The sequence below is a fragment of the Coenobita brevimanus genome, chromosome 38, assembly GCF_032717465.1.
Source record: "Coenobita brevimanus isolate Jiangsu-jjx chromosome 38, ASM3271746v2, whole genome shotgun sequence".
NCBI lineage: Eukaryota > Metazoa > Arthropoda > Malacostraca > Decapoda > Coenobitidae > Coenobita > Coenobita brevimanus.
Window position 1 is genome coordinate 38,865,774 of NC_136991.1, and position 23,920 is coordinate 38,889,693.

Genomic DNA, 23,920 nt, shown 5'->3' on the forward strand with positions numbered 1-23,920 from the left:
AAGGCCATTCAAGGTCAAAGGTCTTGGTGCGAAATGAAAGCCCATATTACGAGTTCCTGTATGTTCATAACAGTAAATATCTCTATCTTCAACCGTTTCCAAGTTATGGCCCTCTGAAAATCCATGACCTTGATTCTGACATTTCAAGGGCACTCGATTATCTCCAAAATTTAATAACTTCCTTTGGGGACCAGTGCCCACATAAAAGTTTCATGTAATTTTATTAAGCCGTTATTCTGTAATGTTGCTAACAAACAAACAAACAAACTTGACCAAACACAATACGTCGTCGGACTAAGTCCGAGCGAGGTACCTAGTCTTAGGCATCTCTTCATGACACATTGCTCGGCCTTAACCCCTTAACCACAGGGCGTCACTTTCGTGACGCTTGGGAGCAAGGGATCATACCGCGGGGCGTCGCTTTTGTGATTCTATGTTATTTTGAATTCACCCGAGCTTCCAAGTGGGGGCTTGTATCATCTATCAGTACTGCCAATGTCCAACACTAGTCAGCACTCCTAATCTCATCTGTACTCCCATCCATTGTTGACAATTTAGCCATTTCTCCCCATTCTTGACTCCCCTCCCTACCCCCCCCTCCATTACCCTATCCTCTCGCCTGCCCGGCCGTGCTACACTAAGTAAATCTTCCCTGGAATTTTTCATTGATTTCATCCATTGAAATAAACCCTATGTCCTATTCTTATACCAAATAATATATACAAGAAAGAAATAAGGTAAGTGAGAATGCCATACACCTGGAATTGGCTAATTATCACCTGACAACACCTCACGTGCACTCGTTCGCTAATTTTCGCTGTTTTTTTCCCCTTGAAATATGCCATATAATCTATTTTCGTAATAAACATACATGTAAGGAGGGAAGGGAGAAGCCTAAGTGATATTTACATTCACCTGGAACTACCTAATTTATAATGTATTGTCTAGATTTCCTGCCAATCATTTCAGTGCTAGACATAGCTGTTTCAAGAGCTAATATTGGTAGCACTGAATATCCCCTAAGTAGGCCTCAACCCCGGCCCTCTGTTATCAGTTTACTCTCATCTTCCGAAGTGGGGGTACGTATGTTTCTTCTTGCTGACGTCAAGGACTTTTTCACCCCCATGCAAAGGGCCCTGTGACCTTTACCCCCTACTAAACCTCGTGTGGAAAGAGGTAAAGGGCTGACAATTGATAAAAGAGTGACTACGATCTTTCTATTGAGTAAAACAGTGCAAGTAGAATTGTAAATAATGTGTAAATAATGTGTAAACAGCAAGTGAAAGTAATGAATGTAAATATACGTGAACAATGGAAAATAGTTTTATAAGTTACTTCAAGTGACAGTGCATAACACAGTGTAAATAAAATAGAAATGTAAATAACGTAAATAAAATAGAGAACGTAAATAGAAATGTAAATGAGTAGTATTATAAGAATACGAGTATATACCCTAGGAGTAATGAAAATGAAAGTTTCACTCTAGCATGTCTGACTGCTATGAGTTATGAGAGTGAAGATGAAAGTGACATTCACTCTCAATGCTAGTATACAGGACGAGAAAGTGAATGCTACGTATTTTACTGAAAGAAACTGAATCCCTACAGTGACAATAAACTAATACTACTGAAGGAAACTTATGGATAAAGACTGTAGATATATATAAGTGTTATATAGTAACAGAAATATAAAGTGTGAGGGGTTATATGAATAATAAATGACAGAGTGCCTAGACCGAACTAGCGCAAGTGCTTTCACAGTTTTTTTTTTTTTAGTATGGATCCCAAACTACTTGAAAATTGTAGAATAGTGTTTATAGTGTTTGTATCTGGCTGTGGTAATCATATTACGGGTTGTCGGGAAGTGTAAAGTGGAGACTTCGTTACCCTACTTCAGAGGTCTCCACAAGTCCTACGGTAACGGACGAAGGCTCAACAATTATTCCAGGAGAAAGCTGAAGGTATGTGCCATAAGCATATGTAATTTTATTATTCTAGGACTAATAACTGATTTTTGGCAAATATTTTTTGAGAGTCTGTCGGAGCCCAAATAACCCCGCAAGACACGCAAGTCATTGGTAAACAAGCCCGCGGTGTAGGGGTTAAACTAGAGAATGACTTACGATGATTTATAGCACGGCTAGTCTCAATCTTGAATTGTCACTAAAATTTTAGCAATGCTAAAAAGCCACATTCTATCCTTCTTACCATGGAACTAGACAGAAAATCAGTTTGACTCTGCCACACAGCATTCCTTGAGACTATGAGTGCTTAAGCCATTCTAAATACCACCACACACTCTTGCCATCCAACTCTTCTACAGAATTTTGCAAAAACAAAGAGTGTAACAGATATATGTTGCTAGTGTTCTTGACGCCAGAGAAATTTTTAGATGATAGCAGAAGCACTATCTGCAGTAGACATACATGGCTTAAAAGTATTGACGAAATTACTTTACATACATCCGAGGACCCAATACGTCTTACTTGTCGTGAGTAAGGTGAATTATTCAGGTTTTTGTTATTAGGGTTACAGTAGTATGCATGAAAAATTAATTACTTAAAGCATCACTTCAAGGCCCCTACCTCAAAATGGCATAATTATTCCGCTGTACAAAGAAAACGAGGGAAAAGAAGTGTGTGGTAATCATATGGGAATACAGGTTCTTAGTGTAACAAGAAAAGTATATGGTAGGATACTTTTTGACAGAGTTAGGGAAATAACAGGAATTTTTGGAGAAGAACCAGGGTGTTTTTGGATGGGAAAAGGTTGTGTAGATCAGACAGTCATCCTAAGGTGTTTAGTGGAGAAGTTTCTAGAGAAGGGAAAGAAGTTCTGTGCGGCCTTCATGGATTTGGAGAAAACATATGACAGAGTGGATAGACGTGGAATGTGGAAAATGTTAAGAATATATGGAGTAAATGGGAAACTGCTGAATGCCGTGAAGAGTATGTATGAGGGCGCTAGGGATGCAGTGTGTGTGTGGATGGTGAGCTGAGAGAATTTTTGTCTGAATGTTGGATTGAAACAGGGATGTGTCATGTCTCCATGATTGTTCAACCTGTATATGGATGGAGTTATAAAAGAGATGCAAGGTAGGGCAGTGGATGCTGGAGCGGCTCTAATGAGAGAGGGCAGTGTTTGGAAACTTTCTGTTTTGCTGTTTTCAGATGATACTGTATTGTTCAGTGAAGACGAAGGGGAACTGCAAGGCGCGGATGAAATGGAGGGATGGCATGGAGAGGTATATGAGAGAGGGGTGTGAACTGGGAGGAGGGCTGCGTAATAGCAGGGGACACGGCGACGTGGAGGCGATTTGTTTGTGGCCATCTCTTACGGGATTAAGGCGTTTGGCTCTAGATAGATATATAGACAGGCCTCAAAATGGTTCTTAAATTACTCAGGTCGTCGCCGAAGTGGTGCTGGAGGCTTTCCTATAGGTAAATAAAATCCCCTGGGGCTTGTCCAAATATGATGACAAAATACAAGTGCATCAGAAATGGATATGGACAGTCATTTCTCAAAAATCCTTGGAGACTGAACTTCGAGGGGAGTGCTTAAGGACATACTACCTCTTCCTCTAAATTGGCAAAGTATGTATGCCGAGCTGAGAGTAAGAGAGTGGATCTACGTAAGGACCATCATCCGTCTGTGTGATACGGCGGTGTGGGTTTAGTCTCGCCAGCATAACCTTGTGGAGGCGCATTACACACAGTTTTTATGGTTACTGGAGCTGAGTGCATTGCTGGAGTTAGGATAGTTTCGCACACAGAGGTTGTCAGAAAGAAAGAATGCAAGCAAGCAAGCCAGGGATGAAATTTCACCAAACTGACACCCTGTTCCTTGGAGAACAATCACGAGGAAAAGTTCGACGAAAATTCCCTATCGGCTTTGTATCTTGACTTCAATACATCTCATTCTTCCTCGAACGACAAAGAGTAACCCTCCTTTTCATATTCTTTTACTTTGTGCTTCATATTGACTCCTTCCCTCCTTCCAGCATTATAACTGTGTGCCTCACAATGCCTCCTTCCTTCTCGTACTCTTTGTTGTGGGTTTCATATTGCTATCTCGGAAGAAAAAAACGTGAGACCTTCCATCGCCACAGTTGGTAGGAAAGTGAGGCCAACTTTTGATTGTGATGGCACTTATGATCTGTTTTGAAGCAAGAACAAAATGTATACGAGAGGGGAACGAAATACTCCAAGAACTGATAACAAATATTTTATTACAAAACTTACAGGAAAGCTATTTTAGTTCCCTTCAGAGTAGGCTATTCCCCTTTGGACATTATACACCTGTCCCAACACTCTTCCCATTCCTGGAAACACTTTCTGTAGATGTCTTATGTCACCCTGTCCAGAGACTCCTGCTTTTTTTTTTTTCCCTGTATTTCTTGTGTGCTGTCATATCTTCTGCCTGTGAGCTCTAACACAATCTTGGGGAATAAGAAAAATCACATGGAGCCAGATCTGGCGAGCACGGGAGGTGCGGAGCAACAACGATGTTGTTTTTGGCAAAAGAATGCTTAACTTGACAACGCGGTGAGTGATGGGGCGTTGTCGTGATGCACGAACTATTTCTGGGTGCGTCACTTCTCTGGACGCTCGGCCTGATGTTCTCTCGTAGACGTCTAAGCAAGAAACGTCTGTGGCCTCCACTTTGTAGTTCGTCAATAGTGCCACGACGATCTTCCAAGATTGCCTGTCGAATTTTCTCGATGCTCGCATCTGTACCAGAGGTCGAAGAACAACCAAGACGTGGAGAGTCTTGGACTGACATGTTGCCTTCTTATAATACGCGTACCATTGGTAGACTTTCTTTTTTTTTTTTTTTTTTTTTCATAGCTTGCTCCAGGAAAGCTTGGTAATGCATTGTTACTGCCTCAGCCGCGGTTTTCCGGAGGAAAGAAAATAATGCACACTCATTGCTCATTCAAATCTGCCATAGTGGTGTGATGACGAAAATAGAAAAGTCACATGCATCAACAAATAAAAAACACCAGAAATACGGACTCGACCCTCTCAGTGCGAAGTCATTTGATAGGATGATTCACTCGACTGAAAGCTAGTGGCGCCTACCGGCGCAACGGGAACCATTTCATTTTCACACGCAATCGATCTATTCCGGGAATTTTCGGGTTCTACCTTGAATACTTGTGCTGAAAGAGTCTTATTCCCAAAGGCAATTGACATGCAAGAAAGCAAGAGTTGAAATTTACAAACACATTTACGATCAGTTCCCATTCATAACTATGAATTAATACTGTAGTTAGAACACGAAAAATGACTTGCACTTAAGCTGGAACAAAGCAATGAAGCCAGGGTTCAGATTCACTAAAAAAAAAAATTGATACGTTGCGGTAGGAAGAGCAAGAGACATAGGAATATTCTGTATTCTCTCATTCTTGTTTTTCCTACAAATAGTGGTTGGGACAGTGAAAAGATCGTATTTTTTATTATCTTAACCCAGGCCTTAGCCTCCACACTCTCATTACTGTCACGCCAGTCAGATATTCAAGAGACTGAAAGAATGCTATATAATGATGTTTGTGGATATGCAGCGTGCAGAATGTACAGTATGCCATTATTTAAACCAGGGACAACATCCATGTGTAGCAGAGGTGTAGAAGTTCATTTTGTACACCCAACAATCTTGCAATAATAATGCCAACAACATTAATGAATGATGTCACTAGTTATTACCTGAAACAGCAGAGTTATTGCCATGCATGAATGTACGAAGTAGATGGAAGGTGTTAATTTTCTTTCTTTCTTTTTTTTCTGAGGAAGCAATTTGAAACTCACGACAAAAGAGAACGAGATGGAAGAAGGGACTACAACGCTTCACAACAATCTGTCTCAAGTTTATATGTGGCATACCGTAGGTAGAGCTGTTGAACAAAAACTCGCTAACACTTCCTTGCAGGCTTTGGGGACTGAAGTGTTATATGACATGATTCATGGATAGCAATACATATCACAAAATATGTGAGCATGGGAAGGGGAGGACACCCTCTGACATTCATTGAGGAATGAGAAATATGGAGGTAGGACGCAATGCTGATACGGGATTGTCTGTGAACTTTTGCTCGTGTCAGTCCGTACATACGGATACCAAGACTAATAGCCTGGGTGTGTGTCTAGTTGTGTTGATCAGTATTACGTCACTGACTCGAAGAGTGGAAGTTTCCTTAAGTACAAGATGAAAAGAAAGGATGAAAACAATGTAAACGTACGTGACCATAGCGAAGAACATTATATAAACGTGGTGTAGTGGATTATGAGATAATATTATCGAAAGATACAACCCACCCCACTTCCTGATCTCGAATTAAATTTTAAAAAAAAAAAAAAAAAAAAAAAAAATGTGGCCGTGTGAGAAGCTCGTAAAATGTCTACACCCACATCTTGCCAGAGGTCGTATATATAATCGGTCATTAACAATTTCCAGGGAAAGAAATATTTCATAAAAGTTAACTAGTAGCACAGATATATATATATATATATATATATATATATATATATATATATATATATATATATATATATATATATATATATATACGTGTGTGTGTGTGTGTGTGTGTGTGTGTGTGTTCAATTCAGTATTTTAGCCCTTTTGCGCCCCGTGTCCCCATTATGGGACGGAACTGGGCATTTTCAAAATCAAATAAAGACGGGAACCCCGGGGTAGGGACTATGAGCTTCGCGACTACGAGCCGACAGGCGGAGGACGGTACGCCTAGCACCCTTCCAACAAAATCCCTCGCACAGGAACTCTGGGAGTTAAGAGGTTAAACAGTGACAAATCTACTAGTTTCTTTAACCCCTTTGCGCCCCGTGTCCCCAATATGGGACGGAGCTGGGCATTTTCAAAATTTAATAAAGAAGGGAACCCCGGGGTAGGGACCTATGAGCTTTGCGATTACGAGCCGAGGGGGAAGGGTGGTTCCAGCAGCACCCTTTCAACAATATCCCTCGCACAGGAACTCTGGGAGTTAAGGGGTTAATTTGACTGTGAACTGTCGGCCGCTGCATGACTGAAGGGAAGAGTATACACAAGCAATCTTACTTGAAAGTTAGGCTTATAAGTTTATAACTACGGGTGCAGATTTAACTACCTTTGTTTAGAAAAACGGCGGGCGAAGTGTTAACTTCTTTTCTTCCCTTTTAATGACGTCTTTATTTTTGCTGCCTCCAGACAGTTATAAGCAACTTGAGAAAGACTGATCGTACTGACAGGATAAACATCTTTCCGCAACAAATTCAGTCGTTAGATAACAAGAATGCAATAAAAGACACATCCTTGGGCTAGAAAGGTTAATAACCACACATCAGTAACGTATTACATATTTCATTCTTGCTTCCTTCAGATGAATACATGGAACCAAGGAGTGGCTTTTCATACTAGGAGGGTTAGACACAGCCTTATTAAATACCTCAGCACGAGGAAGATTTCTACGCTGAATTAACTACCCATAATGGTTGTTTCTCTCTCTTTCTCTCTCTCTCTTTATTACTTTTTCTTTCTGCCAGACGATTTTATTCAGCTTAGTGAGGCTCTCTGGTAAAGAATGGGTTAACTGCAGGTGCGTCTTTAACCCAGGCATTAGGTAGCTTCTGGCCTCATAATGTCGCAGTGTTTGTTGTTTACAGCTTCTCTCGCTCTCTTGCTAAAAATCCACCCGGACTAAAATTCCCGGTGCCTGCATTTTCAGTTTTTTGTTCTTTTTCTTTTTTTCCCTGGCTGATTAGACGGGAAATAATACAGATCGTTCTTTTTTTTTCTCCCTTTCCGTTACCCAAGGATAATACGAGGATAATTGTATCGCTTCTGTTATCATCATCATCATCATCATTATTATTATAATTATTGTTATTATTATTTATTATTATTATTATTATTATTAGTGATAGCAGTAGTGTTAATAGTAGTAGTGACAATAGCAGCAGTAGTACCGGTAGTAGTAGTAGTACTCGTAGTTGTACAGTAGAATTAGTAGTAGTAGAAATTGCAGTAGTAGTAGTAGCAGTAGTAGTACTGGAAGTAGGTAGCAGTTGTAGTAGTAGTAGTAGTAGTAACAACAATAATAAAAAAATATTCACTTTTTTTTTTTTAGGGGGGAGGGGAGGGATTTACACCGTGTCCTCTTTCATCGATAAGAACTAAGGCATTGCCCCTAGGTAGGGGACTTTGGTTTTTGGTGCGTGTAACACTTTATGACCGGATGCCCTTCCGATGTCTATCAATGACCCTTGGGTGGACTCGAACCTCCGACCCTTCGGTGAGAGCGCTCTAATCCACTGAGCCACGGCTGCTACAGCCAGCTAGGTGACAGGAGAGCACTACCTCTCCCGGCATGGTAGCTTACCCGGGAGCGGCGCAAACTCACGACTCTGCAGTCATGAGTCAGACGCTCTACCACTGAGCCACCATTCCCCTAGTAATAATAATAATAATAATAATAATAATAATAAAAATATGGTAATGATTCCAAGTATTCAATAGATCTTAAGAGAGAATTTTCTATACTAGGAAGATATACTGACAGTGTCATTCATGCATTGTAAACACTAACTGAAAGGCTGGAAAAATCGTGCGGTAATAACGCATAACCGTACTCCGGGCATCGACTCTGAAAAGCTCAAAAGTCCCAGCAGTTTGCCTCCGTGCCACTCGCTTTTACATGCCACCACTTCGGTACTAACATCAACCGTGCGTGCTGAATATATGCAATACATGCAAGGGCTGTCTCATTCGTGACAAATGTAATGATATTAACGGAGGGTGTTTAATACATGTCAGAGAGTTTGAGAAAGATCATTAAAGTGTGCTTTAAAGTAATTCCCACCGTGAATGCAATATACGAGTACCTTGCCTCAACCCGGGATTGAACTCCCTTCATTTAAGACACTAACCCACTTCTCACCCAACCTGACCACCACCTCCCCCGTTTGCTTTTCAGTACCTCAGGTGGTGGGTGATATCCTACGACTGCGTGAGGTGAGCCCAGCCAGCGCCGGTGGGTACCTGTGCATCGCCAGCAACGGTCACCCGCCCTCCGTCAGTAAACGGGTCAAGGTCAAAGTGGACTTTCCCCCAGAGGTTAAAGGACCTAAGTCAACCATGTGGGCGTTACCTGGGACCACCATCAGCCTCACCTGCCTGTACGCCGCACACCCGCCCCCAAGAGTCATCTGGCGGAGGGATAACTCATTAGGCTCACAAATCCTCAGTCAAGATTACTTCACTATTACTCCTCAGGACGGCCATCCACCGTACACGTGAGTCACAAAGCTGATCACCGCAAAAATTAGATGCTTAATATATTTCGCTATTATATCTCAAAGCCATCACACAAAAGTGCTAGCCTACTTATTATTTAAATATCAAGTGTTCCATATTTAATGAAATAATATTATAATGTTTACTTACGATACAGAACAAATTAATCGTCCATCACACTAGTCGGATACACAGTGACTATCTTGTCTCTAAGCGTCACACAAACTTGCAACTCATATAAAGAACATCACTTTTTAAATGGTTTCAGAAATATAATTTTTAATCATGATAGCGAACTACTAATGGTAGTTTGTTAATCAATGTTGACAATGTTAGCTTACCAGCATCAACAAACCACAACAAAACTGCGGACTGTACCGCCACTACTTGTAATTCAAGTAGAAATTCACACACACAAAAATTTCTGGACCACTATATCTCGTTGCGTATCAGGAACAAAACCACCACATAAAACTTTTTACTGTACCGTCACTCCTCCTTGTGTTTCAGGCACAATATGACACTTCACATGAGAAACCTGGTGTCGTCAGACTTCGGGCTTTATACCTGCCACGTTAAAAATTCTATGGGTGAAGCTGAGGCCAACACCATCCTAAAAGGTAAGCCATTGTATACATGAGAAAAAAATGCTTTTCACTGCTAAGACGATGAATGATAGCAGCTGCGTATTACAGGCATTTTTCAGATGCGTATAGATAAAAACCTGCCTTAGTCGGGTCAATTTTAGTAAATTTTCGCTACGCCAGACGATTTCATTCAGCAATGAGTAAGTCACAAGAACCTGAGAAAGTTAATACTGTCATCAATACCCCTCTAGTGGTCGGAACAACTTTAGAATTCTATTCTAGGTAATGGCAGACGATTTCATTCGGGAGAAAGTAAGTAATGGAAGTCTAAGTTAAATTACCAGCTTATGAGAATTTCAAACCTGGCCAGCAGTGGCTAATCATGAATCCAAGGACCTCACAGCTTTCCTTGGTATCAATCAGAAGTGTGAGGGTTTTGAATGTAAAGAAAAAAAAATCCTCAAAATCATGTATAGTTAAGGTTACTATTAACATTACACTATCTTGAATCTGTTTAAAGGTTGTATAGTATATATGTGGCAATGGAGATTTTGTAACACCTCGTCCTCAGCGATTTATACATCAGGCACATAGCATCTCAATATCATGTCGTATGTTACTAATGCAAACTAAGCTGATATGAAGACACAGCATACAAGAATACAGTATGTCAAGATGAAATATGAAACGCAACTGGCTAAAGAAGAAGTACTACGAGGACTTCTGTGACGCTTGGAACACGGTTGGTAGTCTTAAAGATCTTGCCTAACCAACAACTAACAAGAGAGCAGGCTGGAGACAAGCTAGGTTAGTTCGGACCGCAAAATCAAAGCAACAGTCAACAGACTCTTTACGCAATGCTGAATTCTTGTGAAATATTTGTAATTAGCAATTAGCAGGAATTGTCCTTCGTCATTTCTGAACCTCAAACGTGTAAAGGAATAATTCACATAGACTTTGCACGCAATTTCCAACAGCCAAACAAATGAAACGGGGACAAAATTTTGCCTACTATTTCACTGAATGTACATCGCAAACAGGGCATGTCAGTCACTCTCCTCACTTAAATATGGCAAAAGAGTAGTCTGTGGAATGAGAAACATACCAACCCTCTCCCAGCTAAGGAACATTAACCAGCAGATAAAAGTGAGAGGGAAAAGAAATGACAAATGTATCGCACCCCTGACAGCACAGTAACACCAAGCAACACTATCTCTGGATAAGTAGTAACCACCACAATAACAAATATATACAGCTATAACGACGTTGAATTCGAGCCCCACTGAACGTGGCGAGTCCACGGTCAGGCTATGAACACGTAGCCTACTTCATCTCCCTCACTATCTCCTGAAAGGAGGATGGTGGGCTGTAGGAATAGGGCAGTTTCAGCCTGCAGTCCACCGAGTTAACGCCCAGATCAGCCTGGGGCCACAACCATCACCACCACCACCACCACCACACAACAACAACAACAACAATAGCAACAATCTCTTCATTGTGATGACATATTTTTTTTTTGCATGGTGATGCATGGTGACTTTCAGGAGCAGTCTCGCCCATCTTTTTCTCACTAACGACTATCGGATACAAAACGTTTCACTCCCGTAGAGTTAAGCGACTTCAGTATAACCACTTTACGCCACACCACAACCTATACCACCGTCTCGTAACATACTACATAAAATAACCTTCCCACACCATACCATACCAAGGTCATTAACCAAAGAAACCTGAAATTTCTCAGTCCAGTGCTTCTGTACTTGTTCATTTTGCTGAGGCTCTCACAGGATGTTTTTTGTCAGAAATTTCGAGGGTATTCTTCTATTAAGAAACCAAAGGTTAAAAGTAAAGTAATGGGAGTCTCTTTGAATGAGTGGGGTATAAACTGACACCTTAATTCACCTATTATTATCTCCTTTATCCAAGCTAGCTCCCCTTCATTTGGCCAAATCTTGAAGGATACTTAGCAAAGTAAGTCGGATTGACTGATATTGACGGGTTTGTGGTCTTGGTTGGGTTGGTGGCTGAATCGGTAGAGAGGCGGCTTGCAGTCCTAATGGACCCAGGATCGAATCCCGGCTGGGGCAGGGAACAGTTTCAGGATTTGAATTTCCTAAAAAGTAGAGTTGCCTGATCTACCAGATGACCCGCCGACATGTCGTAAAAGTACCCCCGCTATTAGCAGTACACCAGTCCTGTATAAGACAGCCCTAGCATGTATTCAATATGGACGGTGAGTGTTAGCGCCGAAGTGGTGACATGTGGAGGTGTAGGAGGACTACTGGGCCTTGGGATAGGCCACTGCCCCCAAGAAATAGGCCCTGAGCCTTTGCCCAAAGTCGGACACGTAAAAAAAAAAAAAAAAAAAAAAAAAGTGGGTCAAGTCCAAACGTCCTTAAGTGCGGTATATACAATACTCTCCCGTTAGCTAGCTGACTTAAACTGAATTAAAAATGGTGTATCTCTGTCTCCTTCATTGGATTCAGAGATGCCAAACATTCTTTGATTACAGTTACTTAAATACAATGAATTACTTCATGAAATATACAAGCAAGGTCTAATTTAACAAGTTAATCTTAGTTTTACATAAAAACTAAGGCCATATATTCATTTAGTTACGTTAAGATATATAAGACCCCCTTCCATTTTCCATATCACCATACCCTACCACGCATGTGCAGTCATTTACATAGAATATTTCTGTAATTATAGGAAATTAATACACGTATTTACATTATAATTGTCCATAAAAGGCTAAACACAGTAGCATTTAATTAATCAAAAATAATGACTATTAGCCAGAACACTAGAGCAAATCCCTGGGTTATTAAACCACATTGAACCTGCACTATACGTTCCCTGGTAAATTCCTCTGCTTTTTAACAAAGACAACTGTATTAAAAAGTGCCCATATACCGCTACACACAGGACATCTCCTTCTGGGGTAGTAGTTTCCACAGATTGGGGGCTGGGCGAAAAATGATATGCTGTATCATGTAATAAGACCCCTAAAAAGAAGATGTCTCCACAAGTCTCGAAAACCCTGTGTTGAGACCCTTCTAGGTCGCGCATCTTGACCCAACTGTTCGTCACCATTCACTATCTCAGGACTATTCGTTAACCTAAGGGATACCAATTTGTCGATGCATTTTTATGCTGACATGTCCTCTACATTAATTTTATCTTGACATGTCTCAGCACCCATTCCGAATCTGGATGTGTGGAAACAACCATAGCTAGTGGCCACTGGGATCTAGGTTAGTCAGTTTTCACTAAGACCATATCTTCTATTTTTATTAAGGACTAATTACTGGCAGCTTGAACATCATAATATCTTTCTCTTATGCTTAATAGACAATCCATGTTCCCGTGCCTATTCCATGTGTCCAGGACCTTTTCAAAATATTGATTTCCTTTATGCAGATGTTGCCATAGTTCACCCCCCTCTATGCAATGGCGGGATCATCTACTTCCTCCTGGATATCAACACAAGGCACTGGATAAAGCCTTCTGCCATACAACATATCAGCTGGTGTCAAGGCGTCAACTGAGACACTAGTATCAGCCAGATAGGTTAAAGGTCTACCATTCATTCTAGCCTCGATTTCTGTTATTAAAGTCCTTAACTCTTCTGTAGTGGCCTTGATTCTATGTAAAGTTTTCTTTAGGCTGTTCTTCACAGTATCAATCATTCGTTCAGTGAACCCGTTTTGCCATGGGGCACTAGGAGCTATGAACTGAATGTACAGTTGCAGATTCCCAGGGTCGACTTAGCAATTGGGTCATTTATACTTAAAATTAAAGGTGATGCTCTAAAGAAATTGGTTCCATTGTAGCTTATTAATTTACTAGGACAAGACTGTCTTGCAGCAAATCTTCTGAATACGTCCAGGAATGTCTCTGAACTCGAACCTTCTGCCATTTCTAGATGGACCGCCCTTGTGTAAGTGCAAGAACACAAACATATATACACCTTACGGGGAGTTCCCTCACCCGTAATAGTTATTGCCCCTGCCTAGTCAATTCCGGTTACTCTGAAGGACCGACTTATATTTACATTATCCTTTGGTAAAGAAGGTGGTCCTGGACAGTCATATGGTCGTTGTTCATACCTCCTACATATAATGGAATTCTTGAGATACTTCTTTTCAACGTGTCTACTTCTAGAAATCCAATACCTTTCTCAGACTCAGGGCAATGAAGTCTACGGCAACCCTCCATTAAGAGTTAACTCATGGACTTCCTGAACAAGTAATTGTACAAAATAAGCATTCTTTGGTAACAATATAGAATGTCTAGTTTGGACAGGCAAATCAGTCTCTACTATTCTGCCACAGCATCTATTTTGATCCTTTCTGTCAAAGAATTAACCTAAATCTCGTATCAGCTTATTATCGCTGCAAGTACCTTGGCGTTAAAGGCCAAAAATCTCTCCGCAGTATTTTCTTTGCAACTTTTAACCCAATATTCCATGGGTTCAAACTCCTCCAACTCCACTGGCTTATTTAAAAATCATACAACTAATTTAATAGTGCTGAGTTGTCATATTGATGAAAATCTACTGATGTCTATCACATTTTTTGGATCAGGTACTACAGAATCCAGGTTTGCAACACTAACCTCAACAATATTATACTGTTTCTGCTCAGGCCATTCTTTAGTAAGTAACCAAAGTAACCATTTAGGACTTTTAAACCACAATTCAAGAGGATCAACCTCTTTACTGTCGAGCCTCTCTAGAGAGGATCGGCTTGGTTTTGATTGGTGAATACATGCATAAATTTAAATCTGGTTACAATTCTTTTATAGTCATCACTATTGAGGACGAAAGGAATTTTACTGTCTTCCTTTCCTATCCATTAAAGACAAATCTCACTGTCAGTCCATATCTAAATATCCTGAAAATGAGTGTCATGAGTGGTGGTTAATACCTGGCCAATTTAGTTCCTACTTCAGTGGAAGCCAATTCCATTTGAGGTAGGATTCTTCCTTTAACTGGTGCAACTCTGGATTTGGACATAATATTTTTACTATAACCTCCTGTTGCACAGTAAGCTACTGCCCCATATGTCTTTGGAGAAGCACCACAAAATATATGCAAATGGGACTTCGTTACCGATTATTTGCCTGGGAATACATATGCCTGATGATCTTTCAAATTTCTTTCTAATCTGTTCCCATTGTTTAACATACGTCTCACCTAATTCAGTGTCCTAGTCCAACGTTTCTCAACATGCTTCTTGTACTCAACACTTGCCCCTTAAAACTATGGGGCTGACCAATCCTAATGGGTCAAATAACATGAAGACCTGACATAATAAGAATCTCTTGGTGAGTGTTACGTCAGAGAACTTAACTGGTTTTAAATTTATTTCATCAACCCCCGTATCTTAGTTATGACCCAACACATTTTGAGTTTTGGGAATGTCAGTATTAGGTTGGTCCTCTTGTATTCTATTCCTTAAAAGTGGTAAATTTATAATCTGTATTCCAGCGTTTTAACGGCAAATTTGCCTATCCACATTCGGAATTGGCTGCTTCATAAGCCTTCAATGCTTCCGTCTCTGTATCAGCAACACCTTGTAATATGGAAGGCCTGCTCTATTTATGGGAATTTGGCATTCTCAAAATGATGCTTCAAAGTGTTGCATGGTAGGAAAGGACTAGCACAAAAACCAAAGAGCACTGATTGGAAACAGCAAGTTTTCAAAGAACTATCCTTATTTTGAGGGTCCTGAGGCCAGAGGAATTTTGTAAATCTCCTATTCCCTTCTCTCAATCCTATTCTGAGAAAAGCCTTATTAATGTCTGCTGTATAAGCATAAGGTTTCTCTATAAATCTTAATAATATATTCCTCAACTTCTCTGTTAGTGTAGGTCCGCAGTTTAGGCTGTCGTTCAAGCTTGCTAGTCATTTGGACGCTCCACAACTACTATTAAAACCTATCCTTATGGGAACTGTTACCGAGTCCTTGCATACAGCGTGACGTGGTAAATAATGTCCATCTTTATGATTAACAGGAATTTCAACCTCTTCAATAAATTTCTTCCTCTATTGATCCTTTATAATATTATCATATATTGTCAGATGTTCTGGTTTGTCTCAAACTTTCTTAGAAGAGAATTTAACTGAGCCTTAGCTGCTTGGTAATTTGTTGGTAACTCCGAATGGTTTAGCTTCCATGGTAGTCCAACCCAGTACTGTCAACCTTTAAATTACACAGACTGATCATTCAAGTCCATAGTTATATTTTCTTCAGGGTTTGGTTCTTCAGGATGAATTCCCACACTATCCAAGTCCTGTAATTAGTGCACAGGTTTAATTTTCTCATCCAATAACTCATTACTTGGGTAGGTTCTAAGTCTGCACCTATTCTAGCTACCATCAATGACTGTGTAGGGGTAACAAAGACTGAGTCTACCAATTTGGCCTGTCCTCTGGCTTGCTTTGGAAAAGGCAACTGACTCACAATAAGGTTACCTCCAGGACTCTTGAACATCTGTACTTTATCTTTCTTGAAAGTCCTATGTAGGAATCTTCCACAGTAATCTGACCCAACTATCATTCTTGGGGACCCACAGTATCTGGTTTCAAATTTTGTTTAGTAAACATTATCCCGAGGCTCTGTACACAGTCAGAGGTTCTTTCAGTCCTTTGATAAATACGCTTGTTTCCACCTTATCCAGTACAGCTGCTGTTATACGGCATTTATACCGGCCAAGCTGTATTAAGAGTCTAAGTCAAAGGATTGTGCTTCCTAAGTAGTTAAAAACCCTGTAATAGCTAGATTTACTTTGCCTATAACGGGTAACTCTAATTTTTCTATAGTATCAGCAAAAATGAAGGTTTTCTGTGCACTAGTATAAAAAAGAGTGCATGGTGATACACTCTTATTTTCTATCATTACCTTCACATCTCCAATGGAACTGCAGCTGGCATTGTTATTGGACTATCTGATTGTGCAACAGTCATACTGACACTTGCAGGTTTAGGAACCTCATCCTTGACCATTTTTGGACACAAAGCACTATGATGATTTCCCTTTTTTTACACTTGAACAAAAGATTTCATCTACTTTTACACACTGTAGATGTGTTTTCTGAATTCAGACGAATCATACAACACCCCAATTCATTCAGCCTCACTATTCTAGAGGCATAATCAGGATCATTCTGACAAATTACAGTGTAATGTCGTTCACTACAAAATATACAAACTTTGCTGTCCTTTACCAGGGAAGTCTTTGCTTCTTTATTATCATCTGCTTGTCCATTCTTTCTCCTTGGTAATTTCTCTTCATATTATAAGGAACTAATAAAAGTGACAACATCCTCTTTATTTAACGGCCTACCTGAGACTGACTTAGGTTTCACAGCCAGTTGGTTAGAGGTCCTTTTCTTTACTTCAACCTTCGGTTAGCTTTCACCAGGCTTCGCTGTTCCTTGCAAATACAGCAAGCTCGCCCCGAACACGTTCTCACCGAACGCGCTCGCAATTATATGCGGTTAGTGCTGGGATACGTATAAGACAACGTAAGATTAAAGAACCATTACGAAAACTATAAATTTACGCAAGAGAGGCGGCCTTTGAAAGGCCATATCTCCTTGAACATCAGCGTAGCACAACGCACGGGTTGTTTTGATCACGTGATCGTATCCTGCTTTTCCATAGTACTGTATTTGTAAGTTAAATATTTACATTACTGTTCCGGTAAGTTTATGTACAAGTTAAAGTACTATTAAATAACATTAAAGCAAGAAATAAAGTCTTATAACCAGTTTACCTGATAGGCATCGGAATATTGCCTTTTTTATTTGTTCGTTAAAGATTTGCCTCATCGATTTTCCACGGTACTGTATTTGTACGTTAAATATTTACTGTTCTGGTATGTAAGTTAAAGCACTTAAATAAAGTTAAAGCGTTACATAAAGCCTTGTAACCAGTTAACCTGATTTATATGATTACCCATGATTGGCGGGTTCCGAGACAATTCTCCGTCGTCAATTCGCCGTCAGACAAATCCCCGTCAAAACATGGACGATTCCCCGTCAGGACAGTTCGCACCCTGAACGATTCCCCGTCATTCTATTAATATACTTATTTCGCCTTTGAATTATATTTTAGCGTAACCCACAGCCGTCTTCATTAATGACGGCGAATTGTCTTGTTATTGTTGTGATGGCGAACTGACTTGACGACGAATTGTCCCGAAACCAATCGGCATCGGAATGTTGCCTTGTGTTTACATATTTGTGTGTTAAAAGTTTTGCTGTGCTGTACCGTATTTGTAAGTTATAACTTTAAATAAATATTCTAACCACTTAAAGTGCTTCATATTGATTACCAATGGCAGATAACAGCAAAACACCACATTTAGGGAGTCTAGGGAACAAAATAAATAGTTGTTAAAACTTATGCGGTTTTGCGCCGAAAGCGCCACGGTTGGAACGAAACCCTCGCGTTAGGGGCGAGCTAGCTTTTGCAAAGTTGCATTGAGACATCCTTAATCTCCTTACAGGAGAATTGATCTTTCTGGTACCTATCATACAATGCATCCCTGGTTCTAGATATTATCTTTAAGGATACAATTCTAGAAAACACCCAATCTGCTGCTTTTACATCTTCGTAAGTACCTACAGCTTTTAAATTACAACTCACTGCATTCCGGAAGTTCTGCAAAGAATCAAAATCATGTTTAGAGTCTTCAGTAACTGGGTAATGACCTGCTCCCTATCTTCATAATTATGTCTACGGATAGTCAAAACCGCCTCATAATTATCCACTTCAACAGGCAATTCATTTAACAACTTATAAGGCATGCCCTTGACCTGTCCTAACAGACAGGAGAATTTACTAACCTGGGAGAGGTCTGTTCTGTCATGGACTAAGTATCTGAATTTATCCCAACAGGATTACTAATTTTGCTCCCCATCAGACTCAGGAAGCGTAATCTTTGGTAGTGTGGTTTTACAACACGGGTCTACACCTCACGTTTCTGCACAAGAATGAGCTAATTCTGTTTCAAGCAACTCTACGATATTGATGCTCATCTTGATTATTTTCAAACTTCGTACTTTCCAATTCACACAGATCTTTATCATCTTCCTTCACAATAGCTGCTTCTAAACTGCTATAAATTTCATCATACTTAGTCCATCTGTCCTTTAAGATCTTCAAAATACTTTATAATTTCTTTTTTGACAGTGGTATTTCCTCTATTGATTCCTTACTGTCGTTTATAGCTCTGGTTACCCATCCTGCCCTACCACTCATTAACTTCTTTAACAATGAAAGGGACATTTTGGTTGATTACCTTAGGTGATTATCACAACCTTCAAAATTTCAATATTTTCAATTTAAATTTTGTTGACTGTGGGTAAGGTTTTAACCTTGCTCCCTGGGCTGTTAAACCGCTTGAGTTGTACTGTTCTCCGCATAAGCATAATCCCACAAAATTAACAACTTAATTTGTTACCCTGAGCCCAGATGCAGGAAGTTCTTCAATATTCCATTGGTCCACCCATTTGCTTCTACCGTGTAGGCGTCCCTCTTACGTTCTATGTCTATCTATCTATTGCCAGACGCCTCAATCCCGTTTGGGGTGGCCACAAACAAATCGCCTCCACGTCGTCCTGTCCCCCGCCATTTCATTGCCCTGCTCCCAACTCACACACCCGTCTCTCATATACCTCTCCACCCCATCCCTCCATCTCATCCTCGGCCTCCCCCTCCCTCTTCCCCCTCCACCTCACTCACATACACTCTCTTCGTCAGGCTTTCACCCTCCATCCTCTCCACATGGCCAAACCACCGCAGTGTGTTCCTCATAACACTTCCTATCACATCCACATCCACACCACAACGCTCCTTTATATCCTCATTCGTCAGCCTGTCTCTCCATGTGACTCCACAGGCTCCTCTTAAATAACTCATTTCCACTGCTCTCACTCTTGACTTGTGTCCTTCCAACAACGTCCAAGCTTCACTTCCATACGTTAGAGTTAGTATCACAATACTGTCATGTAGTAACTTTTTCACTTCCATGCTCACTTCCCTGTTTCTTATCACTGCTTTCAAAGAACCAGCAACCTTTCTTCCCTGCTGTACCCTTTCAAGCACTTCACCCTCCAAACCTCCATCCTTACTCATCACACTACCCAAGTACTTAAACGTACTCACATTTTCCAATTCCTCACCATCCAACCTCGCTGTACATTCACTGACTTCACCTCTCTCAAAGACCATCACTTTACTCTTCCCTACATTCACCTTTAGATTCCGTTTCTTACAGACTCTCCCAAACTCATCCACCAAGCCTTGCAGCTCCCCTACGTCTTCACTCAACAACACAGTATCATCTGCAAACAACAGTACAGGGAGTTTCCAGACACTATCCTCTCTCACCATGGCCACTCCAACATCCACTACCCTACCTTGTACTTCTTTTACTACCCCATCCATGAACAGATTGAACAACCATGGAGACATGACACATCCATGTTTCAACCCAACCTCCTAAGAGAAAAATTCACTTAGTTCACCATCCACACGCACTGCAGCCTTAGCACCATCATACATACTCTTCACAGCATTCAACAACTTTCCATCTACTCCATATATTCTTAATACTTTCCACAATCCTTGTCTATCCACCCTGTCATATGCTTTCTCCAAATCCATGAAAGCCGCATACAACTTCTTTCCCTTCTCTAGAAACTTTTCCACTAAAGATCTAAGAATGAATATCTGATCTACACAACCTCTTCCCTTCCTAAAGCCTTCCTGTTCTTCTCCAACTAATTCCTCTGTTCTTTCTCTAACTCTGTCAATAAGTATCCTACCATACACTTTTTCTATTATACTAAGAAGACAAATGCCCCTATGATTACCACACACTTCTTTTTCCCCTTTTCCCTTGTACAAAGGAATAATTATACCTGACTTCCAATCCTTCGGGACTCTACCTTCCTCCCAGGCCAATCTGCACATTTTCCACATCCATTCTACTACTATCTCTCCCCCATGCTTCAGCATTTCATCACACACTCCATCAATTCCTGGGGCTTTCCCCAATTTAACTTTCTTCATTGCTTCCACAACTTCTATCCTACTGATTTCTTCCTGTCTTCTCACCCCCCCTCCTCCCAGCCATTCCCCAGCCACTTATACTCGCATTACTTCCATCTTGTATGTTCAACAATTTCTTAAAGTGTTCTCTCCATCTGCTCACTTTTTCTCCCTTCTCCACTAGTAATCCACCATTTTTATTTTTCACTCCCCTGCTAACCTCACATCCACCCTGTCTTACTCTCTTCACCTCTTTCCAGAACATTTTCTTACAGTCCCTCCACTTTACACTCAAATTCCTTCCAAATTCCTCATCCACTCTCTTCTTACTCTCTCTTACTAATCTTTTCACCTCTCTCTTTCTTTCTACATATAACTCTCTCTTCTGCCTCTCAACTTCTTCCACGCCCCTATTTCTCATCCATTCATTGTATGCTTTCTTCTTTTGTGCCACAACCTGTCTCACTTCTTCAGTCCACCACACTGTTCCTTGCACCCCCTCCGTCTTCTATGTAATTTATGAATTACCCTTTAGCTTGACGGTTCCAATAAATACCGTCAGCTTTAAGGGTTACCAGGAATGATTGGGCATTATAATGAATATAATCCCTTTTAGCTGCATATTCTCAGCAACTTGCTATTTCCGGCCCTGCTGACTGATTTTTATGTGTCATAGCTAATTGGTGCATCATATGGTAGATTTCTAGGCTCGAGGAGAACTATGGCTACAGAAGAGCTACACAACCCTTCAATAGCCCCAATCACAGCAATAATATTCTCCACAACGTCATTAACTTCCACATCCTCATAAATATCATTATCTCCGAGAAAATGGATGGCATGGTGGTGTTCCCAATCCAATGCTGTATTTAGCCATTCATCACTTGAAAGGGACCTAGCTTTTCCTTCCAGAGCCCGGTATTTACATATTTCTGTGTCTGGCAACTCTACCATGCGCAGGGTCAGACTATGCTCCACAAATGCAACCTTAAACCCGCTTAAAGCGTCTGCACACATCTGTATTCCTCACTTAGGGCACCATATTGTCAGAAATTTTGAAAGTATTCTTCTATCAAGGAGTCTCTTGGAATGAGTGTGGTATAAACTGACACCCTAACTCACCTATTATTATCTCCTTTATCCTAGTTAGCTCCCCTTCATTTGGCCAAATCTTAAAGGATACATAGCTAGATAAGTTGGACTGACAGATAATGATGGGCTTGCATCTTGGTTGGGTTATGTGAGTCAAATCCATGCGTTCTTAATGCAGTATATACAGTGTTCTCCAGTTAGCTAGCTGACTTGAACTGAACCAAAAATGGCGTATCTCCTCCTTCATTGGATTCAGAGATGCCAAATATTATTTAATTACGATTACTAAAACTCAATGAATTTCTTCAAGAAATTTACACGGATGGTCTAACTTAACAAGTTAATCTTAGTTTTAAATAAAAATTAAAGCCAAATATTCGTTTTATTTACGTTTAGATGTATAAGACTCATTTTCCACGTCACCATACCACGCATACGCAGTCATGTACATGGAATATTGTTATAATTATAGGAAATTTATACATGTATGTACATGATTACTGTACATAAAAGGTTAAAACCGGGTAGCATTTAATTTATTAATAATAAAGAATATAAACCAGAACACTAGAGCAAATCTCTGGGTTATTAAACCTCTTTTAACCAGCACTATATGTTCTCCGGTAAATTCCTCTGCTTTTTAACAACTAACAAGGACAACTATAATAAAAAGTGCGCATATACCGCTATACAGTACACAGGATATCTCCTTCTGGGAGAAATAGTTTCCACAATTTTTTTCAAACAAACAAAGACTCTCAAATGCCAAAATAGAATACAGGCTGTAGTATAATCCTCCTGTTTTTAAAGGTTTATCCCAAATCTGTGCACAGTAAGAACAGTCTTTTACAAATGCAGAGGTTCGAGATTGATTCGGGACCATATGGGGCACTGCTGAAGTGAACCACCATATGGGGCAGAATAGAGTGAAGCACTCTACGTACTCTGAGCCTGATAAACCTTTAGGAGTTACTGTCAACGGCCATATAAGACTTTGAAAAGCTCCTTGTGTGTGAGGAAGCTGAAATGAAGAGTCATAAAGAGCTTCTCTCAATTGTCTCGCATCTAATAATATGTTAATTAACTGAAGAAGCTGAAAGTCTCCCTGAAAACGATATAAAGTCTATCTATCTATCTATATACCTAGGCTGCTTCCCCCAAGGAAAGGGAGGTAGCTCTGAAACTTTTTCAACACCTAGTGAGATTTTGCTATAATAACCAGCAATACTGAAATGCACTGACGCTCGGTTTTCGAGGCTCCACACTTATGAAGAAAGACCTGGCCTAAACTGTGATTTTGAAGGCAAAATTCCTGTTGTCTCTCCTGCTTCCTTCTCCATGAACTTTGTCTCATGAATCCGCAACAACAGACACAGATAAATCAAAGATCAGTGTAATCATTATCGGTTGGTTCCGAGTAACGGGAATTTATCAATTTCCCCATAGAGGCAGAATAGGCGACAATACTTTTGCTGCCGATAGTACATGCATTACTTCTTGTTTCTGAACAAGTGAACGACACCACACGGACAAATCCTCTCTGTGATCAGTTCTAGTGGTTCAATATTACTTTGATCACTATCTGTTCACATTCTGGTAACACAATTATTAGCCTGTGCTTATTTAAGATTCATTTCCCGGCTTGTAGCTGCTACAGAATACGGAGGAATTTTCATGTACAAGTGTATACAAAATTACTGATCCACCTCATTACGGTAAATAACGAGACCGTGAGCAATGACTTTCGAAATCCTGTGATGCTACCTATAGAGTCCACCAGACTTTTTACAATATTACCGTATGTGTTTCAATACTTTCCAGCTAAAAGGTGGTCTTGCTATTGTCCGCTACTGTTCAATCAACACAACAAATAAAAGCACCCTTAC

General features: G+C 40.3%; 1 protein-coding gene across 1 annotated transcript in view; it reads left to right on the forward strand.

Annotated features, from left to right (window-relative positions):
• LOC145396565 (hemicentin-2-like) overlaps window positions 1–23,920 on the forward strand; it is a 198,385-nt gene that overhangs the window by 60,062 nt on the left and 114,403 nt on the right. The window contains exons 5-6 of the mRNA XM_080269940.1: window positions 8,968–9,286; window positions 9,798–9,907. Of these exons, the coding sequence (XP_080126066.1) occupies window positions 8,968–9,286; window positions 9,798–9,907 (429 nt within the window). The remainder of the gene's footprint in view (window positions 1–8,967; window positions 9,287–9,797; window positions 9,908–23,920) is intronic.